Here is a 19,009-nt window from a genome sequence, read left to right as displayed (position 1 = left end):
ACTAACATAGGAAAGCTTTCAATGTTCCAACAAGACTTCAACAATCGGAAATTTCACTCTTTCAATCTCGGTAACCGGCCCTGCGTCAAAAGCCACTAGTATGCGAAACTACTGCTGAAGCGTACAAGTATGCAAAACTACCAGGAATAACCTATCAAGGCTTTGTCGGTCCGAGAATAAAGATTCAAAACCAACCAACCAATGTTTGTAGGCTACACTCTGGTGATAACCTATCGGAAAACGCAGTAGGTGCTTTCAGTTCAACAGCTTTTCTCACAATGATTGAGAAGGTCGCTTCACATTGGTAGCTCTGGTTTCATATGAATAAGACATTTGAAGTTTTGCATTGCCTTGTTGTAATTGTTGTTTTGTAGATTCCATGTAGCTAATGATTGAATCTTTCTTCATGTAGAATATTTTGCTTCGAGTTGTGTTGGTTTGAAATTTCTTATTTTTTAAAATAACTACATATAACATATTTAAAAATGAACTCAAACGTTTTCGACACGCACTTGTGTCCTTATCGGGAATTATTTTAAATCTGCAATATACATAAAATGAGAAGTATGAAATAAATCTGACTATGCAAATGCACTTTCACGACACTCCGTCTCCGGACTGAAAAGCACAAACTGAATAAGTGGTTCAAGAATGATTACGAGTAAATAATAGGACGGGAAACGGATCACATGAGGTGTAGACTGTAGAGGCATGTGACGAACAATTAGAACACACACAAAAGAAAAACCAGAGCCACTGGCAAATAACTGCCTGCTGAGAGACGGATTGTTACGTTTGTTTCAATTACATTTTCACTGTGCAGTGCTGTCACTGTTGTCACTGTACAATTATCATTGTGCCATGCACTGACAGTGTCTCGAATCTCGATCGACCAATTTAAAATTATCTCTCGAGGCAGATCTGAATTTCAAACTAAGATTATGGAAGCGTTAAGAATCAAACGTAATAATCTATCTTCCAAAAGGTATGTTTGCCTGTGTCTCTGGTTTTCTTTTGTGTGTGTTTTAATTGTTTGTAATATTCTTCTACACCTCATGTGATCTGTTTCCCGCTGTAGTAATCATTCTTGTATCAATTGTTCAGTTTGTGCTTTTCAGTCCGGAGTGTCGTTACAGTTATAGTGCGTAGTCAAATTTATCTTCGAGTTCTTATTTTAGTTGCACATTTAAAATAATTCCTGATGAGGAAGCAAATACTTATCGAAAACGTCTGAGTTTATTTTTAAATGTGTTATATTTCGTTGTGTAATAAATATGTCTATGGTTCAACAAAGCAAACTCTCTAACAAAGCTTTAAAACAACTACAGCAAACTGTATTTAAAATTTTCAAATCTGTCCTGTAGTCGTAATGGAATTTTTAGTTCAGAGATATCGCACCCTATTATATGTTTTCGAGGTGTGGAATATAAGTTACAGATCGGATCAGTTGTTTCATTTTATTTGTCATCAAGATCAAGTCGCTTAAACAAGGAAGAGCAGTTTATGCAAGATTGTGAAACGGCAACAACAGGTGATGAAGATCAATGAGAGTTGGTAGGCAGTAGTTTGGGTGTACTCTGTTTTCTTGATTTCCTGTAAGGAATTATCGATCGTTGTAAAGTGAAATGAATACATTTTCTGCAAAATTTTTTCGATTTTCCCTCATTTGTAAAGCACTACGCCCCCTAAGTACCCAGCATGGCCTACATAGAAACAAGGAATGTAGGCCTACCCTCCTTATTTTTTTCACTTACCGATGGACTAAGTTATCTGTTCTGAAAAAAATCAGCAATTCCGTCACAGAGTAGAATTACAGTTGAGGTGAGCGTATTAACTTAGTCCTGCAGGTAATGTAGGCTATACTTTGTCAGATTTTAGTGTGGCTTTTCAAATTTTCTGAAAATACTTTGCAAGTTATCTCTTTCAGTCAGGTTATAGGCTAGGCAATTGGTTAACCTGACATTGACATTTGTTTTAGTAAAGTTGCATAATTTGGTTTAGCTAAGTGCCGCCAAGCCGTGTATTGGTCAATTGGTAAAAACACAAAATTAAGATTCCTGCGAACTCTCGTTTTCCCAATTGCCACATATGGATGTGAAGTTTGGACATGCAAAACACGTGACATTAAAAAGTTTTGAAATGTGGTATCACAGAAGACTATTACGCATCAGCTGGATGGAAAGAAAAATAATTGAATTTGTTTCCCAACAAATAGACGATAAATGGAGTCTGGTTAGCAACATAAACCTCAGAAAATTGAGATATTTGGGACACATAGCAAGAAGCAACTTGTTGGAAAATTCAATGTTGACTGGGATGGTGCAAGGCAAACGAACGAAAAAACGACAAAAAATGAAATATTTTGACAACATCAAGCAAATTACTTAAATAAAAAGCATGCCGGAAGCACTAATAAAACAAAAGACAGAAAAAAAAATGGAGGCAGTTCATATGGGTGATCACAGCTGATCAAACATGATCAATCTGTTGAAGAAGAAGATTGGTTTGCACAAAACCATTGACATAGCTAAGAAGGCTTTTTTAACATCACAGAAAACGTTTAGATATGGCCTACTATCGCTGCCATTTCACTTTGAGGTTTGTTTTAGCACAGGTCGGATAAATAATGAAACCTACAAGAAAAAACTAAAAGAACCGGCAGTTTCATAGCTGAAACGTATTCAGTTGGTATATCTTTGATGTTTCGTTATTTTGTGAATGCAAATATATGTTATGTGAACTAGCAGCTTGCTAAAATAACAAGTAGCTTTTCCATTAACCATGCATGTTAATTTACTACATAAATAAGCACTGCTTTCAAGTTTTTTTCACTTCTTAACCCCTTCAATATCCTTAAACTTAGCCTACTTTAGTTGTTTTTATATAATCTTACCCAGGGCCGTTGACAGGATTTCTCGGGCCCGGTACCAATTTATTTTCAGGCCCCTTTCATCGACAATGTTATGAATATAAAGGTTGCGGTTAAAATGAGGAAAACACATGCCGTTCAAAGTAAAAACTTAAGAGGAATAGATCAAACCCGATATGCCAAAAGCGAGGTTGTTTAACAAATCTTGCGCAATCTTAAAATTTTCCCAGCCGCGAAATTTACTGTCTTTATTTAGTGGTTGCTTTTTTGAATTTTTATTTGTTACATGGCGCTAGCGTATTACTTTCTGATTCCATTGATGTTTCACTGGTCATTCTAGGCTCACCAGAAGAAAATTTACAGCAAAGTTAGTGCAGAGAGTCAGAAAGTTTTCAATTTGATTTGGGAAAGGCTTTTGGGTTAAACATTTGATGATTACTGCATTCTGAAAAGCGGTTTTGGTCTAATTTTTAGTCCAGAAATAGGGATAGCAATTTTCTTACCTGTGCCATTTCAGTTTTTGAGTTTAAACAAACATTAGCTTGTTTATTTTGAAATTCGTGTTTCGGGTTATATTTAACTAAATATTCGTGGTTAGGGAAATCACTTTACTAGACTAAACTAAATTTTGGCTGAAGTGGCTGTTATAACCTCTGATGGCAATTTTTTTAGATTTGATTATATTAAGATCTTGATAATGTTTGAAGTCGCGGGGAATCTTTTAAATCCGGGCCCCTTAAATATTCCGGGCCCGGGTCCAAAAGTACCATCTAAACCCCCCTGTCAACGCCCCTGATCTTACCCCATATGGACTGAATGCTACTAATCATTGTCTATTTGCTGGAATGTATTGAAAACAATTTAATCCACTTCTAACAAGACTTTGTTGTTTCTCAATTCAGAAAAATAAAGTTAGCTCATGCAATCAACTTTTTTAAATCAATTTTTTGTGCAGTCGCGAGGGTCCCATAACTCACTTTCGTGTTAAGTTTTGCAAAATGTCGACTTGTGGCATTAAAAATGCTGCTGGTTTTTCTTCACGACATAAACGATAGCTATACGTAGGCTACTTGATGTATTTTTTTGATTTGTTGCAGTAAATTTATAGTGGTATGTTTAATTGTTTATGCAATCGAAACCTCTATTGTGGTAAACAATCTAAGACTCATCTTGGTACACAGGACCCGAAGGAACAACCGTACAAGTCGAATTCAATGCAAAGATTGCCAGAATGACTGAAGAAGATTGATTAACATTTACCAGAACACTACGTGGTTTAATTTATTAGCCTACCTCTGAATTAACTAGCACTTCAAATGCATTCCTATATTAACAAAATCTCCCTTTTTTGCAAACGTTTGCATGCAAAGAAGATATAGCAACGATTTTTAGAGTTGAAAATGAAGCTGAAACTGTAATGATTTTATCTTCGCTTGGGAATGTGTTTTAGCGTTTGCTGATTCTTCTAGTAGGTGGGCTACTAGGTAGACTTGATGCACCGACTTAGTGATTTTTAATTTATCTTCCTATTATATGTTTATTACTTGATTCATATAACAAACCTGTGCCTTTAATCGAGTTTTGCAATAAACACTTATTAATTTGATGACTACGTAAAATAAACGTCTGTGATATTTTTCTAGAATAATCCACAGTGCAAAGTTAAGTTTTCTTCAAAGCAAGATTTATTCGTAGCAAAGGACAGGGTTATAAGTTGCCGTGACCCAGACAGCAAAGCAGTCGTTTTTTACATTGTAAAAATGTAAATATTGTCAAATTTTTTTCAATGTAGCCTATTAAACAACTGATTTGCTGTCCACTTGTCGTAGAAACTTTCAACGAATTACACGCTTTCAGTTTAACATCAACTGACAGTTGTAGCAAACAGTGATGAAATAGTTACTGCAGCCTAAATGCATGCTCTCATTGCTAAACTTTTTAATAGCCTAAAAAAGTTGAATATGTTTTTGCAAAGTCTATTAAGTTGTTGCCCGACCAAAGGGGCAGCAAAGCAAATCGCGCTTTCTTGAGAAAGGTCAAATGGACCCGCACCTAGGGTCTGTGATTTCCTGGATATGCCCTGAAATACAAAAAATCATTTTATCCCGGAAAGAAACTATTATACAAACAAGGGTAGGAATTGCAAATCAATAACGAATCTTATTTTGAAGTGATAATTTCTTTTATTTGGAAAGTTGAAAATAATAAATTTTGCAGAAGTTTTCTCGAGAAAGCGGTGTTTTATCATATATTGGAAGTTCAGGATACTTTTGTAGTCTAAAACCAGAAAGCGGAAATTGTATGTCACTAATTTCCAGGAATTCTCGTTGAATAATTCTTAAACTTTCAATGATTCTTTTGAACTATTTTTTCATTTTTATGTTTATTGAACTATTTTTTCCGAACTATTCTTCCGAACTATTTTTTGCTTGCTCATTTAAGACTTTTTTGAATATAACTTTCGATTTATTTGCTTTTGTGTTTGTTTGCAATTAGCAAATGTTACAAATTGCTTTAATTGTAAGCAGTGGCGTATTTAGAAAGCTTCTTAGGGGGAGGCCAAGACATTGTGTCAGTCAGCCGCGTAGCGGCTGACTTGGCGGCTGGAGGCCAATGGGGGTCGCGGAGTAGTACACACGTGGTAGTCTCAACGGTAGTACACATAAAGCTCAAATTTTGTGAAAATGGATGGCTGTTAATTGGTTTAAATTTTTTCTCCTTGGGTTAAAATTAGACTTCTTTGACCCTTTGACTTAGGGGGGAGGGGTGTACCAAAGTGTCATTATGATTGGTCAGAACCGGGGGAGGGGGTTAGATGAAACCTTTAGAATACCGTCAAATAGGGGGGAGGGGGTCTAAAATCAAGAGCAAATCCGCAGAAGTAAGTTACTTTACCAGTCAATGAATCAACAAAAGATATGAAACACTTCAGAACATAAACAATAAGTTAGTCCTTCCGACCTCGAATACTTTTTGAACATTCTCGGCGATTTGCAATGACAATTTAGGCTACAGTTTAATGCGATGGCTGTGCTTGGCAAATGTACGTATCAATGACTGCATCATACTCAAGTACAATATCCTTGTTTAAATACATCTGAGCTAGACCATCCAAACGTGGCTCGGTCATGGTGTGCGGTAATAATTTTTCAGGTACTTTAGTGAACTGAAACATCGCTCATTGGAGGCAGTTGTAACTGGAAAAATTCGAAGTAATTTATGGATAATCGGATAAATGCCGAGTTGTTCAGCAGCTATTGACACGCATCCACAAGAGTCGCAGATCGTTTATGCACAGAAACTGCAAGCCAATTTGCTCTCCATCTTCGCAATTCAATAGTAGCTGCAAAGCAATTGCTTGGTTCAACATCCAGCATTTCAAGGTAGAAGTCGAAAATCTCGTCGATTGGGCAGTCCTCATCTTCATGAATCAACGAAGGCAGAAATGTGCTGACTTTAAAAAGTAACGAGCAGTGCTCATTGAATCTCTCGTGAATTTGTGCCATGCAATTGTCAAGAAAAGGAAGAAAAACTGTTCGTTTGAAATAGATCTCCCCAGTTTCAGCTGGAATACTCGGTCGATGTTGTTGTCTAGGTGCTCTCCGAGACATTCGGATTTCTTCGCCAAAAACTGAGCAAGCCTTGCCAAAAAGTTGGTGAAAAAGCCTATTTATCGCCCCTTAGGTCTTGCAACAGACCTGCACAGCTTCTAACATTCACCATTGCATAATTCAACGTATGTGTAGGTCTTTATTTGTGGTGTTGCAGCACCACAACACCATTAGACGAGCCGCCACTGTATGCAGTGTATACAAGTGATTGCTTGCTTAATTAAATATTTTTAACTTACTGTAATCAAGATTAAACTAGAAGTTGATTTGGAAACTCAGAATATTATTGACAAATTTCATCGCAAAAAAGTATACCCCCCTCCCCGTGCTAGGATGAAACATCCAAGCAATTATGTCTTGTGCTACAACTTTTTTTTTTTTGCAAAATTTGTATATATGTTTTTTTTACCTGATCATTAGTGGGGGGGGCATCGCCCTTTATCCCCCCCCCCCCTAAATGTGCTAGTGGTTGTAAGATGGAGTTGTAGGGTACCTTCTTGCGAATGACCGAGGGACACTTATGTCATACATTTCTTTGAGACATAGGAGTAGACCTCGTTTGTAAAGAGTTTCGTCGTTTTTCACTTCAGCAATTGGTTAACTTAAGGGTTTAAGTTTCTGCTTCAAGTTGCGAATGACCTGTTGCTAATATTTCTTTTATATTTTCTTATTCTTTGTCGACGTAGGCCTATGAACTGATGTTGGTGTCACAGTTGAATGATGCAGGTTTCTACTTGTTTCAATGTAGATTTGGCCGCTTATGGTTTTAAACTTTTTATTGGACGTTAACTGTAGCCTACGTAAATATGCGATAACTTTTCCATTGAGCAATGCTTTTGAGTTGTTCATGCTGATTGATATTCCCAGCTCACTTTATTTTTCATTTGTTTGTCATTTTTCCCCAATTGTCACTGAACAAGGTAAGTTGTCTTGTTATTGACCAGTTGATAATGGGCTAATGAAGACGGTTTTCTTAAAGGGATACTAAAGGAAAAACCTGACTTTGCGATTTTCCACGTTCTTTGTGTTTAACATGCTACCATAAAACGATTTTCAATAAAATTTTGCCCCATTGCGGTCTGACCACCATTGCGCGCGTGCTTTTGTCAGAGCTTTCAAAACAAAATTGGCCTGAGCAGCGAAGCGTGCGACTGTACAGTTACGTCACTAAATACTATAGCAATCAGCTAATCTCGCAATAATTGTTACTGCGGGCGATTTGACTGTAGGCTATGTATGCATGTACATCAAAACAACACATTTCAACATCAAAACATCAGACAGTTTGCTCAAAACATCAGATGTGGTAACGTGGCTTTTGTTATTGCTGTCTTTAGTGACGTATTCTCGAGCAGTATTTGCGCTTTTTGGTTATTTTGAAAAAAATGAAAATAAATGAAACATTGGACTTTGGGCCTTACCAGCGCCATTAAAAACAAATTTTTTTCGGTAATTTTTTTTGAAATGTATTCTTGAATGTTCAGTTTACTCATTTTAATGCTTAATTCCCGTTTGAAATTTTCATTTAGTATGCCATTAAGATAAAATATTGTTTTTGATTGAATCACCTCGGAAACGTCAAAACTAAGCATTTTAAATCATGTAGCCTTATTTACCTGTGTAGAACATTTTACTAGACGTTGTGTTTCTCTGGTCAAAAGCTGTGTGTAGGCCTGAGGAAAACTGAAATGGTCTTGTTTTTCAGGAAGATGAAATGAATGGAAGTGATATAACGAAAACTCTTTCAACAAATTTGAACGAATCTCAAATTACAACAGAATTCGTGCCCGAGGGAGATCCTCAAACCCTTATTGGAAATGAAGAATTTAGTGTTCTAGAAACTACGTCAAACGATGATGCTGAAGAGGAGGATTCTCAGGAGACGTCAGCTCATCTTGAAAACGAAGTGGAGGAAGGAGAAGTTAGTGTTCTAGAGGCTACATCAAACGAAGATGGTGCAACTGAAGAGGAGGATTCTCGGGAGACGTCAGCTGATCTTGAAAACGAAGTAGAGGAAGGAGAAGTTAGTGTTCTAGAGGCTACATCAAACGAGGATGGTGCAACTGAAGAGGAGGATTCTCGGGAGACGTCAGCTCATATTGAAACCGAAGTGGAGGAAGGAGAAGTTAGTGTTCTAGAGGCTACATCAAACGAGGATGGTGCAACTGAAGAAGAGGATTCTCGGGAGACGTCAGCTCATATTGAAACCGAAGTGGAGGAAGGAGAAGTTAGTGTTCTAGAGGCTACATCAAACGAGGATGGTGAAACTGAAGAGGAGGATTCTCGGGAGACGTCAGCTCTTGTTGAAACCGAAGTGGAAGAAGGAGAAGTTAGTGTTCTAGAGGCTACATCAAACGAGGATGGTGAAACTGAAGAGGAGGATTCTCGGGAAGCGTCAGCTCATCTTGACAACGAAGTAGAAGAAGAACAATTCGAAGACCAATCGGCGATAAATTCACAAGAACACGTTTCACTACATCAGTCCCCAGCTTCGCTTATCTCTTTAGAAGAAAAAGAAGATGAAAAATCACAGCTCTTAGTAGAAAAGAAGTCAAACGAAGAAAAAACAAATTTACAAAACTCTTCACAACCGGAGACTGAAAGTGTTCATATCTCGAAAAATAATGATGCGGCGAAGTTTGAAGACGACAGTGACGATTTGGAAAAGAGTTCTGACACTCCAAGCGATAATACCTTCACCGTCAGCGAACCTACTGAAGTGGAAAGCAGTTCTAAATCTTTAACCGTAAGGTGTCAGTTTGATCTTACATTTGCCTGATTTTTTTAAACTATTTCATCAGGGATATCTTACGTTGACACTTCACACCATGAATCGCTCTAAACTGTCAATCATAAAAAACTCAATTATTTAACAATTGATACTTTTTAAGATACGTTTTTAAATTATAAAGTCGACAAAACACCTGGAAAAAATCAGCACCGTTTATTGAAAACAATTGATTTTCAATTATGATTTCTAAGTTAAAAATTTAATAATGTCCTTAGTTTTTTACGGTAGCAATTGTAATGCTGTCCAATTTTTGTTCAGGTCGTCCCAGACATATCGTCAGTAGATATTCATCAAGCTGGCCCAACTCCTCAACCAAAGAGCGAACAAACTGCCTTGATGATTAAAGCCTAATCACTACCGTAGTCCAGACTGTGCTAGTGATGATAAATAAAACTATCCGATATTGTTAAACGTTCATCAAAGCTTTTTTTTTATCGGTTTTTGCTTGGTATCAGAATGCATTGCATAGCTGCAATTTATTGTTTTATCTGCGCCAATATCCTAACCCTTGAAGTTGCAGAGGAAGCAGGTTTTCAGTAAAACATATTATTTTGTGTTTGAACTATTAAACATATTACCATAACCTTAAGTTGTCTACCTAGTTTTGTCGTCTCAATTACTATCTTACTTTTTTACATCAACAAAAACAAATGCATCATACAGCGCGTCTTGAAAACATAAGTTACCATCCTTCTCCTGCGTATTAACAGCTATTCCAAACACATTTTGCTCATCCAAGGCCACCTAAAGATACGGCCTGATTTGTCACATTTTGCAGAAATTTCCAGGTTTTTCTAACTTTGGGCAAACGTTTAAATAAATTTTTCTAAACATTAGATTTTTACGCTTTCTTTATTCTTTTCCCCAGATGACACAATAGGTTTTAACATCTTCACATGTTGAAAAACAAAGAAAATTTGGTTTCGAAGATTTTAGTCAGACTGTTAATTTTCAATAACAGTCTGATTTTGTGTTTTTCAACTTAGTTTTTCTCATTTGCTACTGCTTCCGCAAGGCAACAAAAAAGTTGTATATCATTAGGAAACCGTAAAAAGTAAAAACATCTCAAAAAATTTCAGTCAAGCACTAGCAGTAGCTGTAATCAAAATCTGCAAAATGTGACAAATCAGGCCGCATCTCCAGGTGGCCATGGCTCATCTCGTTCAGAATAGCGTGAGCTATACATTACAATGTCCCAAGCCTCCAACATAGTTTGGGTCAGTGGTTCATAACCGCTGTCCGTCAAAACGTTGGCTTTATTTGTTCAGTTTGTTCGATGAAATACTTTTTGCTTGTTTTGGCATTTTGCTTCTGTTGGTACGACTCTATCGCATTTCTAATATTTTCTCCTGTGAGGCTGGGCTTATTTCAATCGTATCTCTCGCAGTGGTGTTGTTCAAACTGATCCTACAAGCAGTAGCGGATCCAGGAAGCACTTGGCCGTGTAGCTTACCCCGTCCAAAATCCGTTTTTCAAAAAATTTCTCTCTCGCTTTGCTAGCTCTATCACATTTCATTGGCCCAACTAGCGGCATGGGAGTCGCGAGTTTTCAACAATATCCCAGATAGGCTATATGTAAAAAGTGTGAAATTTTTACCTCTTAAAAATGGAGAAAAAAATTATACAAAATTCCGAGATAAAGCACCTTGCTCACCTAAGCAGTCAACAATTTAATTAACCGTTTCCAGTGCTTTGAAAAGTATTAAGTAAAAAGTGCCACGTGTATTGCACAGGTATAGACACCTACTGAATGGTACGGTGGGGACACCACGGACGGATATTCGAAATTTCCCTGAAAGACTAGGCTATACTGTACAAGACCAGGCAAAACTTTGTCAAACGTGCGCTTTTAAAATCATGTGGCCATGAAAAAATTTATCTAAAACTTAATTCCACAAAAATCTAGATTGGCACACTGAATATTTGAGATTAGCTTTGCAAGTTTTTTTTAATTTCATAGCGCACCTCTCCGTGCATAATCGTGCCTTCAATACTCTGATGACCGGATAGCAAAAAGATTTTTTGTATTTTTACCGGTCCGGCTGTGTTGAAAGGTCAAGAACCACTGGTTTAGGCTACATCAGCATAATTCAGTTTCGGTTTGATTATCCCCTTTGATGAAGGACTTAGAGACCGATTTGTTTAATGCAGCGATTTAGGCAAATTTTGTCATAGCGTTTTATTTTATTTTGAATAAAACTTGTTTCGGTAGGACACGGCTGATTGGGGGCTGTTCATTTTAGTCTGTTTAATGGTTTTTAGCTGTTTAAAAAATAAAATTTCAGCTACAAAAGCGCCTCAAACGTCTCCGTACGGGCGTCGGACTTTCCCCTTGACCATGCACCAATGGGGAATGGCCTCTTCCTTCTGTTAATGTGGTGCCGAAGAACAGACCGCAGACCACGTCATCAATGACTGTACCATCTTCAAGCCACCTAACGGAGTGGAAAGTCTGCACGTCTTGGATGATGAAACCAAAGACTGAATGCTCTCTAGTAGCCTTCCAATGTAGTCTGGGAACATCGCGAATCTGGGTGGTAAAAGAACAGACCCAGAGGCTCACACGATGACAAGCTCTAAAATATCGATATTCAATAGCTTAAATCATGTGAGGCCGTATGTACTTACTTACTTTCCAAACCCCCGACTGGGGCGGCGGGGCCTGGCTATGTGATGCCCACTTATATTTTTTGTTTGTTCAGCATTTTTCGGCTTGTAATTTCACATTTAGGCCTACCGGTAACATTTAAGATGTATTTTTTTTCCATTTTTGTAAAATTTCTCGCTTCGCTCGCTCCACCCCATTTTATTCACCTCGGCGACATTGAGCATGCATAGATAGGGATTAAGAGCCTGAAAAGGTTTTTATGTCCTAAAAAACTAAACAAAAAGATGCAATATTCGAATATAAACACTGCTTACTCAAATAGCCTAGTTCAGGGGTCACCAACTGGCGCGCCGCATGCGGCCCGCCACGCTGTTATAAGCGCCCGCAGAAGATATCAGCGTAGGCTACAAGTATAACCAAAAATACTTTGCTTGGTTAAAGGAGTTAAAAAGCATGAAGACAAAAAATACTTTCCGGGAAGCATATTTTCGCTTTGCGTAAGATTCCAGCGACCGACTAATCAGATTGTTCTAGAGGGGGGTCGCTTAAAGTTATTCCAATACGATGTCCAGCCACACTGTCCCAGTGTTTGATCAAAACGCGTACAAAGGGGAATTACAGTAGAACTCGGTTAATCCGGATCTTCGCCTAATCCGGATAAAACTGAAAGTACAAATGATGTGTAATCTTTTTCTTGAGAAACAGCTTCGGATTATCCGGATTATTTAATCCGGATCTTCGCCTATTCCGGACAAAAGTTGCGCTTTCTCTATCGCTTTATCCGGATTTGCCCGACAGTTTTGCCATTTTATGCTAAGACGTAACATGGCTTATTGCGAGAAATTTCTTATCTACTGTTCCGTTAATGTGACGCAATAAATTATTACGGATTTCTTCCTTTCATGAACAGTAATCCCTCCTAACGCAAAATTCGTGCGCAAATGCCCAAACTCGTACTGTAACTTGAAAAGATGTCGGTGGAATTTTCCACGGTACGTCGGTGACGTTTTTCCAATAGAAGACTTTCCCAGACAGCAAAATCTGTCATTTTTACATTGGTTCAATGTCCGCAGACGTCACAGCAATGTAAAAATGACGGATTTTGCTGTCTGGGTTGTATGACCGTGATTTTTTGTAAGTTTTCCATAGAAACTCGTCTTCCGTAACTGTTTTCAAAAGTTTTGATTGACTACAGATTATTCCGACACGCATGTCTGAAGATACATTATAACTTTTGCCAGTGTGTTCTTGCGTTAGACGCAGAGTCTACAAATACATTTGTTTTACATGCATACTGCATTTCAAAAGAATTCTATCGCTAATGTGGTGATCGCGCGTCTCGGAATTGGCAGATGACCACACTAATGCGTTCAATTTCGATGATTTTTGCCGATACCCTTCTATCTAGGTAACGTCAGGCTTGATAGAACCGTCATCGGTTAATCCGGATCTCCGCTTAATCCGGATGGAATCGCCGGTCAAATCGAATCCGGATTAACCGAGTTCTACTGTACTATAGGCTATGCTTGCGGCAGGGATACCTAAGCTATTGAGGGATGCGAAAATACGAGGCGCCAAATGAAGGTACAACGTTGTCGCGATAAAAGCCATTGCTTTTCTAAGCTATTTTCAAAGCCTGACATCTTCTCTGTTTTTATTTCTAACGTTTCGCATGTGTAAACGACTTGCATCTTCAGTTACCGTACGTTGTTAAAAAAACAATTGCAAAATCAAGAAATATGTAAAGTTCTACGATAAAATAACGCCAGCACATTAAATACAACGCATATCGACCAAGTAAATTAGTTAATTATAACGTTATGCAAATGCAAACGACTTGCATCTTCACTGCTACTATTTCCAACGTTGTGCAAATGTAAATGACTTCTATCTTTTCAATTAACTTACTTTGTCAAAATTAATTGCAAACGACAAGGAATAAGTAGGAGCTTACTAATACTAGTGTAATGTTACACAGACTTCGACACTAAGTCGATTGAACTTATTGTAATAACATAATAAATGTCAGAAGTACTAGTTTATAGGTATCTCTGCTGCCGGCAGTTGAAAAATATTTAGCTTTGTACTGCAGTGTACTACAAAAATGTTGTTAATCAACAATTCTTGCCATGCTGATAAGCACCGCAAGTGACAGTTGTCTAATAATAATAATCAAAGACGGTTTTATAGAAAAAGATAAAAAACCAACTCATTGCTTTTTTAGAGGAAACGCTGTTCATGAGTTACTATAGAAACGTTTTTTCGCTGATTGGTTTGTTGGTTTTGAATCTTTATCCTCGAACTGACAAAGCCTTGATTGGTTATTCCTGGTAGTTTTGCATAGCCTACTTCTAGAGGCTCTTGACACAGGGCCAGTTTCAGAGATTGGCAGAGTGAAGTTTTCCGATTGTTGTTGCTGGGGAATTATTCCATTCACTAGGTGACGCTGAATGGAGAGCAGTCCTGAAATGCGTTGCTCAAGCGCACACCCCGAGAGTCGATCTTAAGCCGGGCGGGTAACCACTGAGCTAACAGGGCGGACATTACAAGCGTTTGTTTCATGGTGTCTGATTTCTTTCTCCCTGTTATTGGAGCCTATTTTCGCTGATGTGTTGGCAGGTCACTATTGTTGCCTGTATTGCGATGTCTCAAACATTTCCTTGTTTACTGAAACTGTCAATTGCAAGATATCTTTTGTGAAGCGAAGTGACAACACCAATCTTGTTTTGACGATGAATATTCGCTCGCCTCGCTACAAGTGCGCAAAACAAGTGGCCTCGTTTATTAGACATTGTTAAAGAAGTCGAAAGTATTGTTAAAGGAGCTTGGCCTGGCAGTAGCGTTGTTCGACTAATTTTGTTGCTGCGGTATTCCAAGATAAATATTAACAACATGTAACGCTGGATACTGGGTACGAAATGCGTTCTTTTCTAGCATAAAATTCAACCTACCTAAAATTTTATTAGTGCGGCCTGCCACAGCTTTCCTTAGCGCCAAAGTGGTCCGCATGCAAAAAAGGTTGGTAACCCCTGACCTAGTTAATTACGCTAACATTTAGCCTACGTTGATAAATTTCAATGTTAATCGAGATAAGTTAGGAAGCGAAAATGCTATTGGTGAAAGTGGGGGACTCCTCAAATAAATTTCGATGTTCTAGCCTCTTGAAAGGCTAAACCAGACTATGCTATACAAACTTTTAGGAAATAAACTTTGGTACGCTATTGAAATCTTTCAGTGGCCGTAAATGATTTTTTTTGAAATGGTATGCTAACTTAAATTTCAACCAAAACTTCTACCTCAATCCAGTTTTAATTTGATGAATTTAGTCTTCAAGTGCGCATCTTGATAAAAAAAAAACATTGCTCCTAAAAAGTGACCAAAACAAGATTGTATTTCTCAAAATGTCTGGGGGCAAGCCCTTTACACCCCCCTTTCATTTTTCAGACATTAAGTTTTGCATTGTTAACTTATGCTATAAATTTTGCTTTCATTGTTAAAATTCTGGTTCTTCCTCAACTTTTTTTTAGATCTGTCCATTAACTTTTCTCTGGAAAATTTTAGAGTTGTTTAGACTAATCTTTGCTAAAATGATAAATGTAATTTTTTTTCTGCATTGAATAATTTAACGACCCTGAATGCTTTCCGGTCCTATTTTATGGAGCGATCACTAAACATAGCTGAGGCCCAGTAGTGGATTTCGGGGGAGGGGGCTGAGATGATGCTCACACCATAGGCGTAGCCAGAGGGGGCGAAAGGGGCCATGTACCCCCCAAATTTTCAAACTTTGGATTCCGAAGTTGAGCCCTTTGTTGAAAATGTAATACAATTCGTAAAAATTTATAACGTTTTCCAAGACATCTGGCTATTAACACCCTCAAGGACTTGTTTTAGACACACAGAAAGACACTAATAAATTTTGCAAATCGTAAGTCGCGCAAAATTTACGCGATTTACGTTTCTTTTACCTAATTTGTGGAAGCAATTTCAGAATGGCTTACTCTGTTGGGTTTTTGTGTAGTTAATGAGTTTTTGTGTAACTGAGTTTTTGGTGTTCTCTAATTTTAGCTGCAGTTTTTGCCCGTTCGTGTGTAAGAGCTACTAGTAGGGTCATTATGTTGACCAACCCGGAAAAAATTGCAAGAAAACGTTTTATGGTGTTTTCCAATACTTTTCGGTTCAGAGAACAACATATAAAAAGTTTACCAAAATTCGAGTGTCACAAAGGGTCTAAATATTACGTAATTCAAGATGGCGCCATTTTACCGAAATACTCGTATATATACCAAGTCCAAAGGAAACACTGATTCTTAACCAACGAAAATGGCAAATTTAACCATAAAATACGTTACCCCAGTAATCTTAACAGTTAACACAGTAGGCTACTCTAACGTTCACTTTTGACGTCATCCATTACATCATCATGACGTTTTCACCTATTTACCCGAACATTTACAATTTTAAAGTATGTTGAGATATTGTAAAAAACACGAAAGTGCGAAAGGTAGACTCACAGAAAACAATCAGTTTGCCTCATCTTCGATGACATCAATATGCTAATGTCTTCATTCATATGTGTATTCACACTTTTCCATTACTAAATACGTTCAATGAAGACTTTGATATACCAAAAGTCACAAAATTTTTTCATCAGGTGTGAGTTATAAATCAGTCATCAGTATCTTCTATGATGGGTGTATTGTTAATATTTGCACAGTTGCCGTCCTGGTAAGGACCACATGCTCTTGTACACTCAAGTCCATACTTTTTACAACCGCACCTGAGTGTATTGCACCCAGTTGAACAATTACAGTGAACCATTTTTAGAAGAATGTCTGGAGCAGGGTTTTTGTTCGTGCGTCCAGTGCGATCGGCCTCGATAAGTTCTCGGACAATTCCCAACATCCGCTGATGATTCAACCAAAGCTTGCTAGTTTTCAAAGTTTCAGACAACTCGCATTTCTTTGCGGCAACTGAACAAGCAAGCATGTCCATGCACGCTGATCTGGATAATGTGGCGACATCTATAATGTCTTCCTCAGTTTGACAGTATAATTGCTCAAGTTCAACCAAGCGAATCTCAAACTCTGGGTCACATTCAATAATCTCTGAGACCATTTGATTGGTGAGACACTGGTCTACTAGGAGATGTCCTCGAAGCGCACGTTGCACAGCCTTTCCCTTCATCATGTGTACCACAGCATTCTCGCCATAGATTGTCTCTAGCACTTCCTTCAGTCCACTTCCCTCCATCAATGTCCCGATGGCACCCAACAGATTCATGATAAATAAAATAAAATTTAATAATATAAAATAAATTTCATACAAATATTACCCTAAAAGTGTTTCCAGAAAGCGCTATAGTCCATTATTTGAGAGTAATTTTGCAAAAAAAAATCCGGGGGAGCATGCCCCCGGACCCCCTAGAATACGCGTGCCTTCGGCACGCTCTACCTCCACCCCCACCACTTTTGTTGCTTCCTTTGCTCAACCCACAAGGATACGCCACTGCACATCAGGTGGCGATGGCTTAAATCAAACACTTTGTCGTTCTCTTAAATTCATTAAATATTTGGCCCCCCCCCCCCAATTTTTTTTCTGGCTACGCCACTGGCTCACACGGCCCTGGCTATACCTTTAGTAGCAGTTGAAACCCGTTGAATGTTGTGAAAATCAGACCAATACTAAAGTTTCATGCGGTCAGTAGCAGAGCTGGATCAATAGTTTTCAGTTCAATGTTACATTAGCCTACGCCATACACCATCAGTATTTTTAGTGGTAGGCTATTAGGCTATAATTACTTTGTTCTGAAATTGTCAAGTTATTTAGTAGGGGAAATTGGGTCGGTGGGGCACGTTGGGCCACCCATATATCTTGCGATGCACAATCGCTGTATGTCACGTGATGGCGTCATGTGATGCCGTTTCATTCTCAGATCATACAATGGTGAGGTGAAGTTGATTGCGGTCAGCGTTTATGAGTGAAGTAAGAAAGTTTAGTTTTTTTGTTTTTTTTTGAAAAATTATCTAACTTAGGCCTACTTGAAACGTAAGCATGCAGAACTGCAACTGAAAGTGCTATATTTGTGGCTCATAGCCTATAGCCTATATTTATACCGCCAGGGGTTAAGTGTCAGTTTATGGTACTCCATTCTGTCGAATCTTTTATAGGTCAGTCTGGCAAGTTGTATAAAACAATATGTCTGCATTTGGGGTAAGTTGGGCCACTTTAAAAAGTTAACTTGGGCAGGTGGCCCAACTTACCCCATTCAAATTTTGTGATTAAAACAGAAAGAATGTATGTATAAATTAGGCAGCTAGTTATCTCGCTCAATAACACAAGCAATATAGTGTGAACGCTGCAATCTCACACAGGCTGCAACCTTAAGATAGGTCGGTTTTTAAATCCTTTAAAAACATTTACAATAAATATGCAGATGATTGGATGAGGTCCTCAAGTAATATTGGTAGGCACTTCACTATATTGGATATACCGCAGGCAGTCTATAGGCTACGGCCTACAACAAAGCAATGACTCCATCCAATATTTTGTCTGGATGGGAAGCATCAAGAATTTGTCTATTGAATCGGAATATTTTCATAGAAGAGGATTTCTTACCAGCTAGTGTTACTGATGAGTGATGATGGAAGGAACAAGAGCAAAAGAAAAAGCTGGAAAGGAAGTTAAACAAAAAGCGAAAGCAAAATGCAAGAGAATCAATACACAAAAATAGCGAAAAAAATTAATCAATCGAAATATAATAGACCAGGGTGGTCCAAATCCTGGCACGCGGCCGCATTGTAGGACTATTTTCCCAAAAAATAAAGTTTTTTTTTTATATTTCGCTTCTAGGTTTGGTGGCTGTGCAATTTTAAAATAGTGGTAACACTGTTTTATCGATGTATATTTTAAACTTTTGGGTTTTGCCATCTTTCCCTTTTGTTGGTGTCAAATTCTTATGTTTACTTTGCCGTTTTGTACATGTTTGCGCCAGCAGTAAAAAATAAATTGAATTGAATTGAATGTGAAATACCTTGTCTGATTCCAAAAGATCACAAAAACTCTCCATGGTTGAATAAATAAAAATGATTTGATGTCATAATGGCACATGCGCAGTTCTAAAAAAAGAAAAA

At 37.9% G+C, this 19,009-nt stretch overlaps 1 protein-coding gene across 3 annotated transcripts in view; it reads left to right on the top strand.

Moving 5' to 3' along the window:
• LOC145779429 (uncharacterized) overlaps positions 1 to 11,485 on the top strand; it is a 35,489-nt gene extending 24,004 nt beyond the window's left edge. For 2 of the 3 annotated variants that reach the window (XM_082591017.1, XM_082591016.1), the window contains exons 14-15: positions 8,186 to 9,226; positions 9,530 to 11,485. In XM_082591017.1, coding sequence (XP_082447143.1) covers positions 8,186 to 9,226; positions 9,530 to 9,622 — 1,134 coding nt within the window. In that variant the 3' untranslated portion in view covers positions 9,623 to 11,485. Of the gene's footprint in view, positions 1 to 8,185; positions 9,232 to 9,529 lie in introns of all 3 variants that reach the window. The other variant, XM_082591018.1, reaches the window with a different exon arrangement.
• Positions 11,486 to 19,009: the final 7,524 nt, after the last annotated feature.

Source organism: Aplidium turbinatum, chromosome 11 (assembly GCF_918807975.1).
Source record: "Aplidium turbinatum chromosome 11, kaAplTurb1.1, whole genome shotgun sequence".
NCBI classification, from domain to species: Eukaryota; Metazoa; Chordata; class Ascidiacea; order Aplousobranchia; family Polyclinidae; genus Aplidium; species Aplidium turbinatum.
The sequence above is the reverse complement of the archived record's forward strand: the minus strand, read 5'-3'. Positions and strand labels throughout refer to the sequence as shown.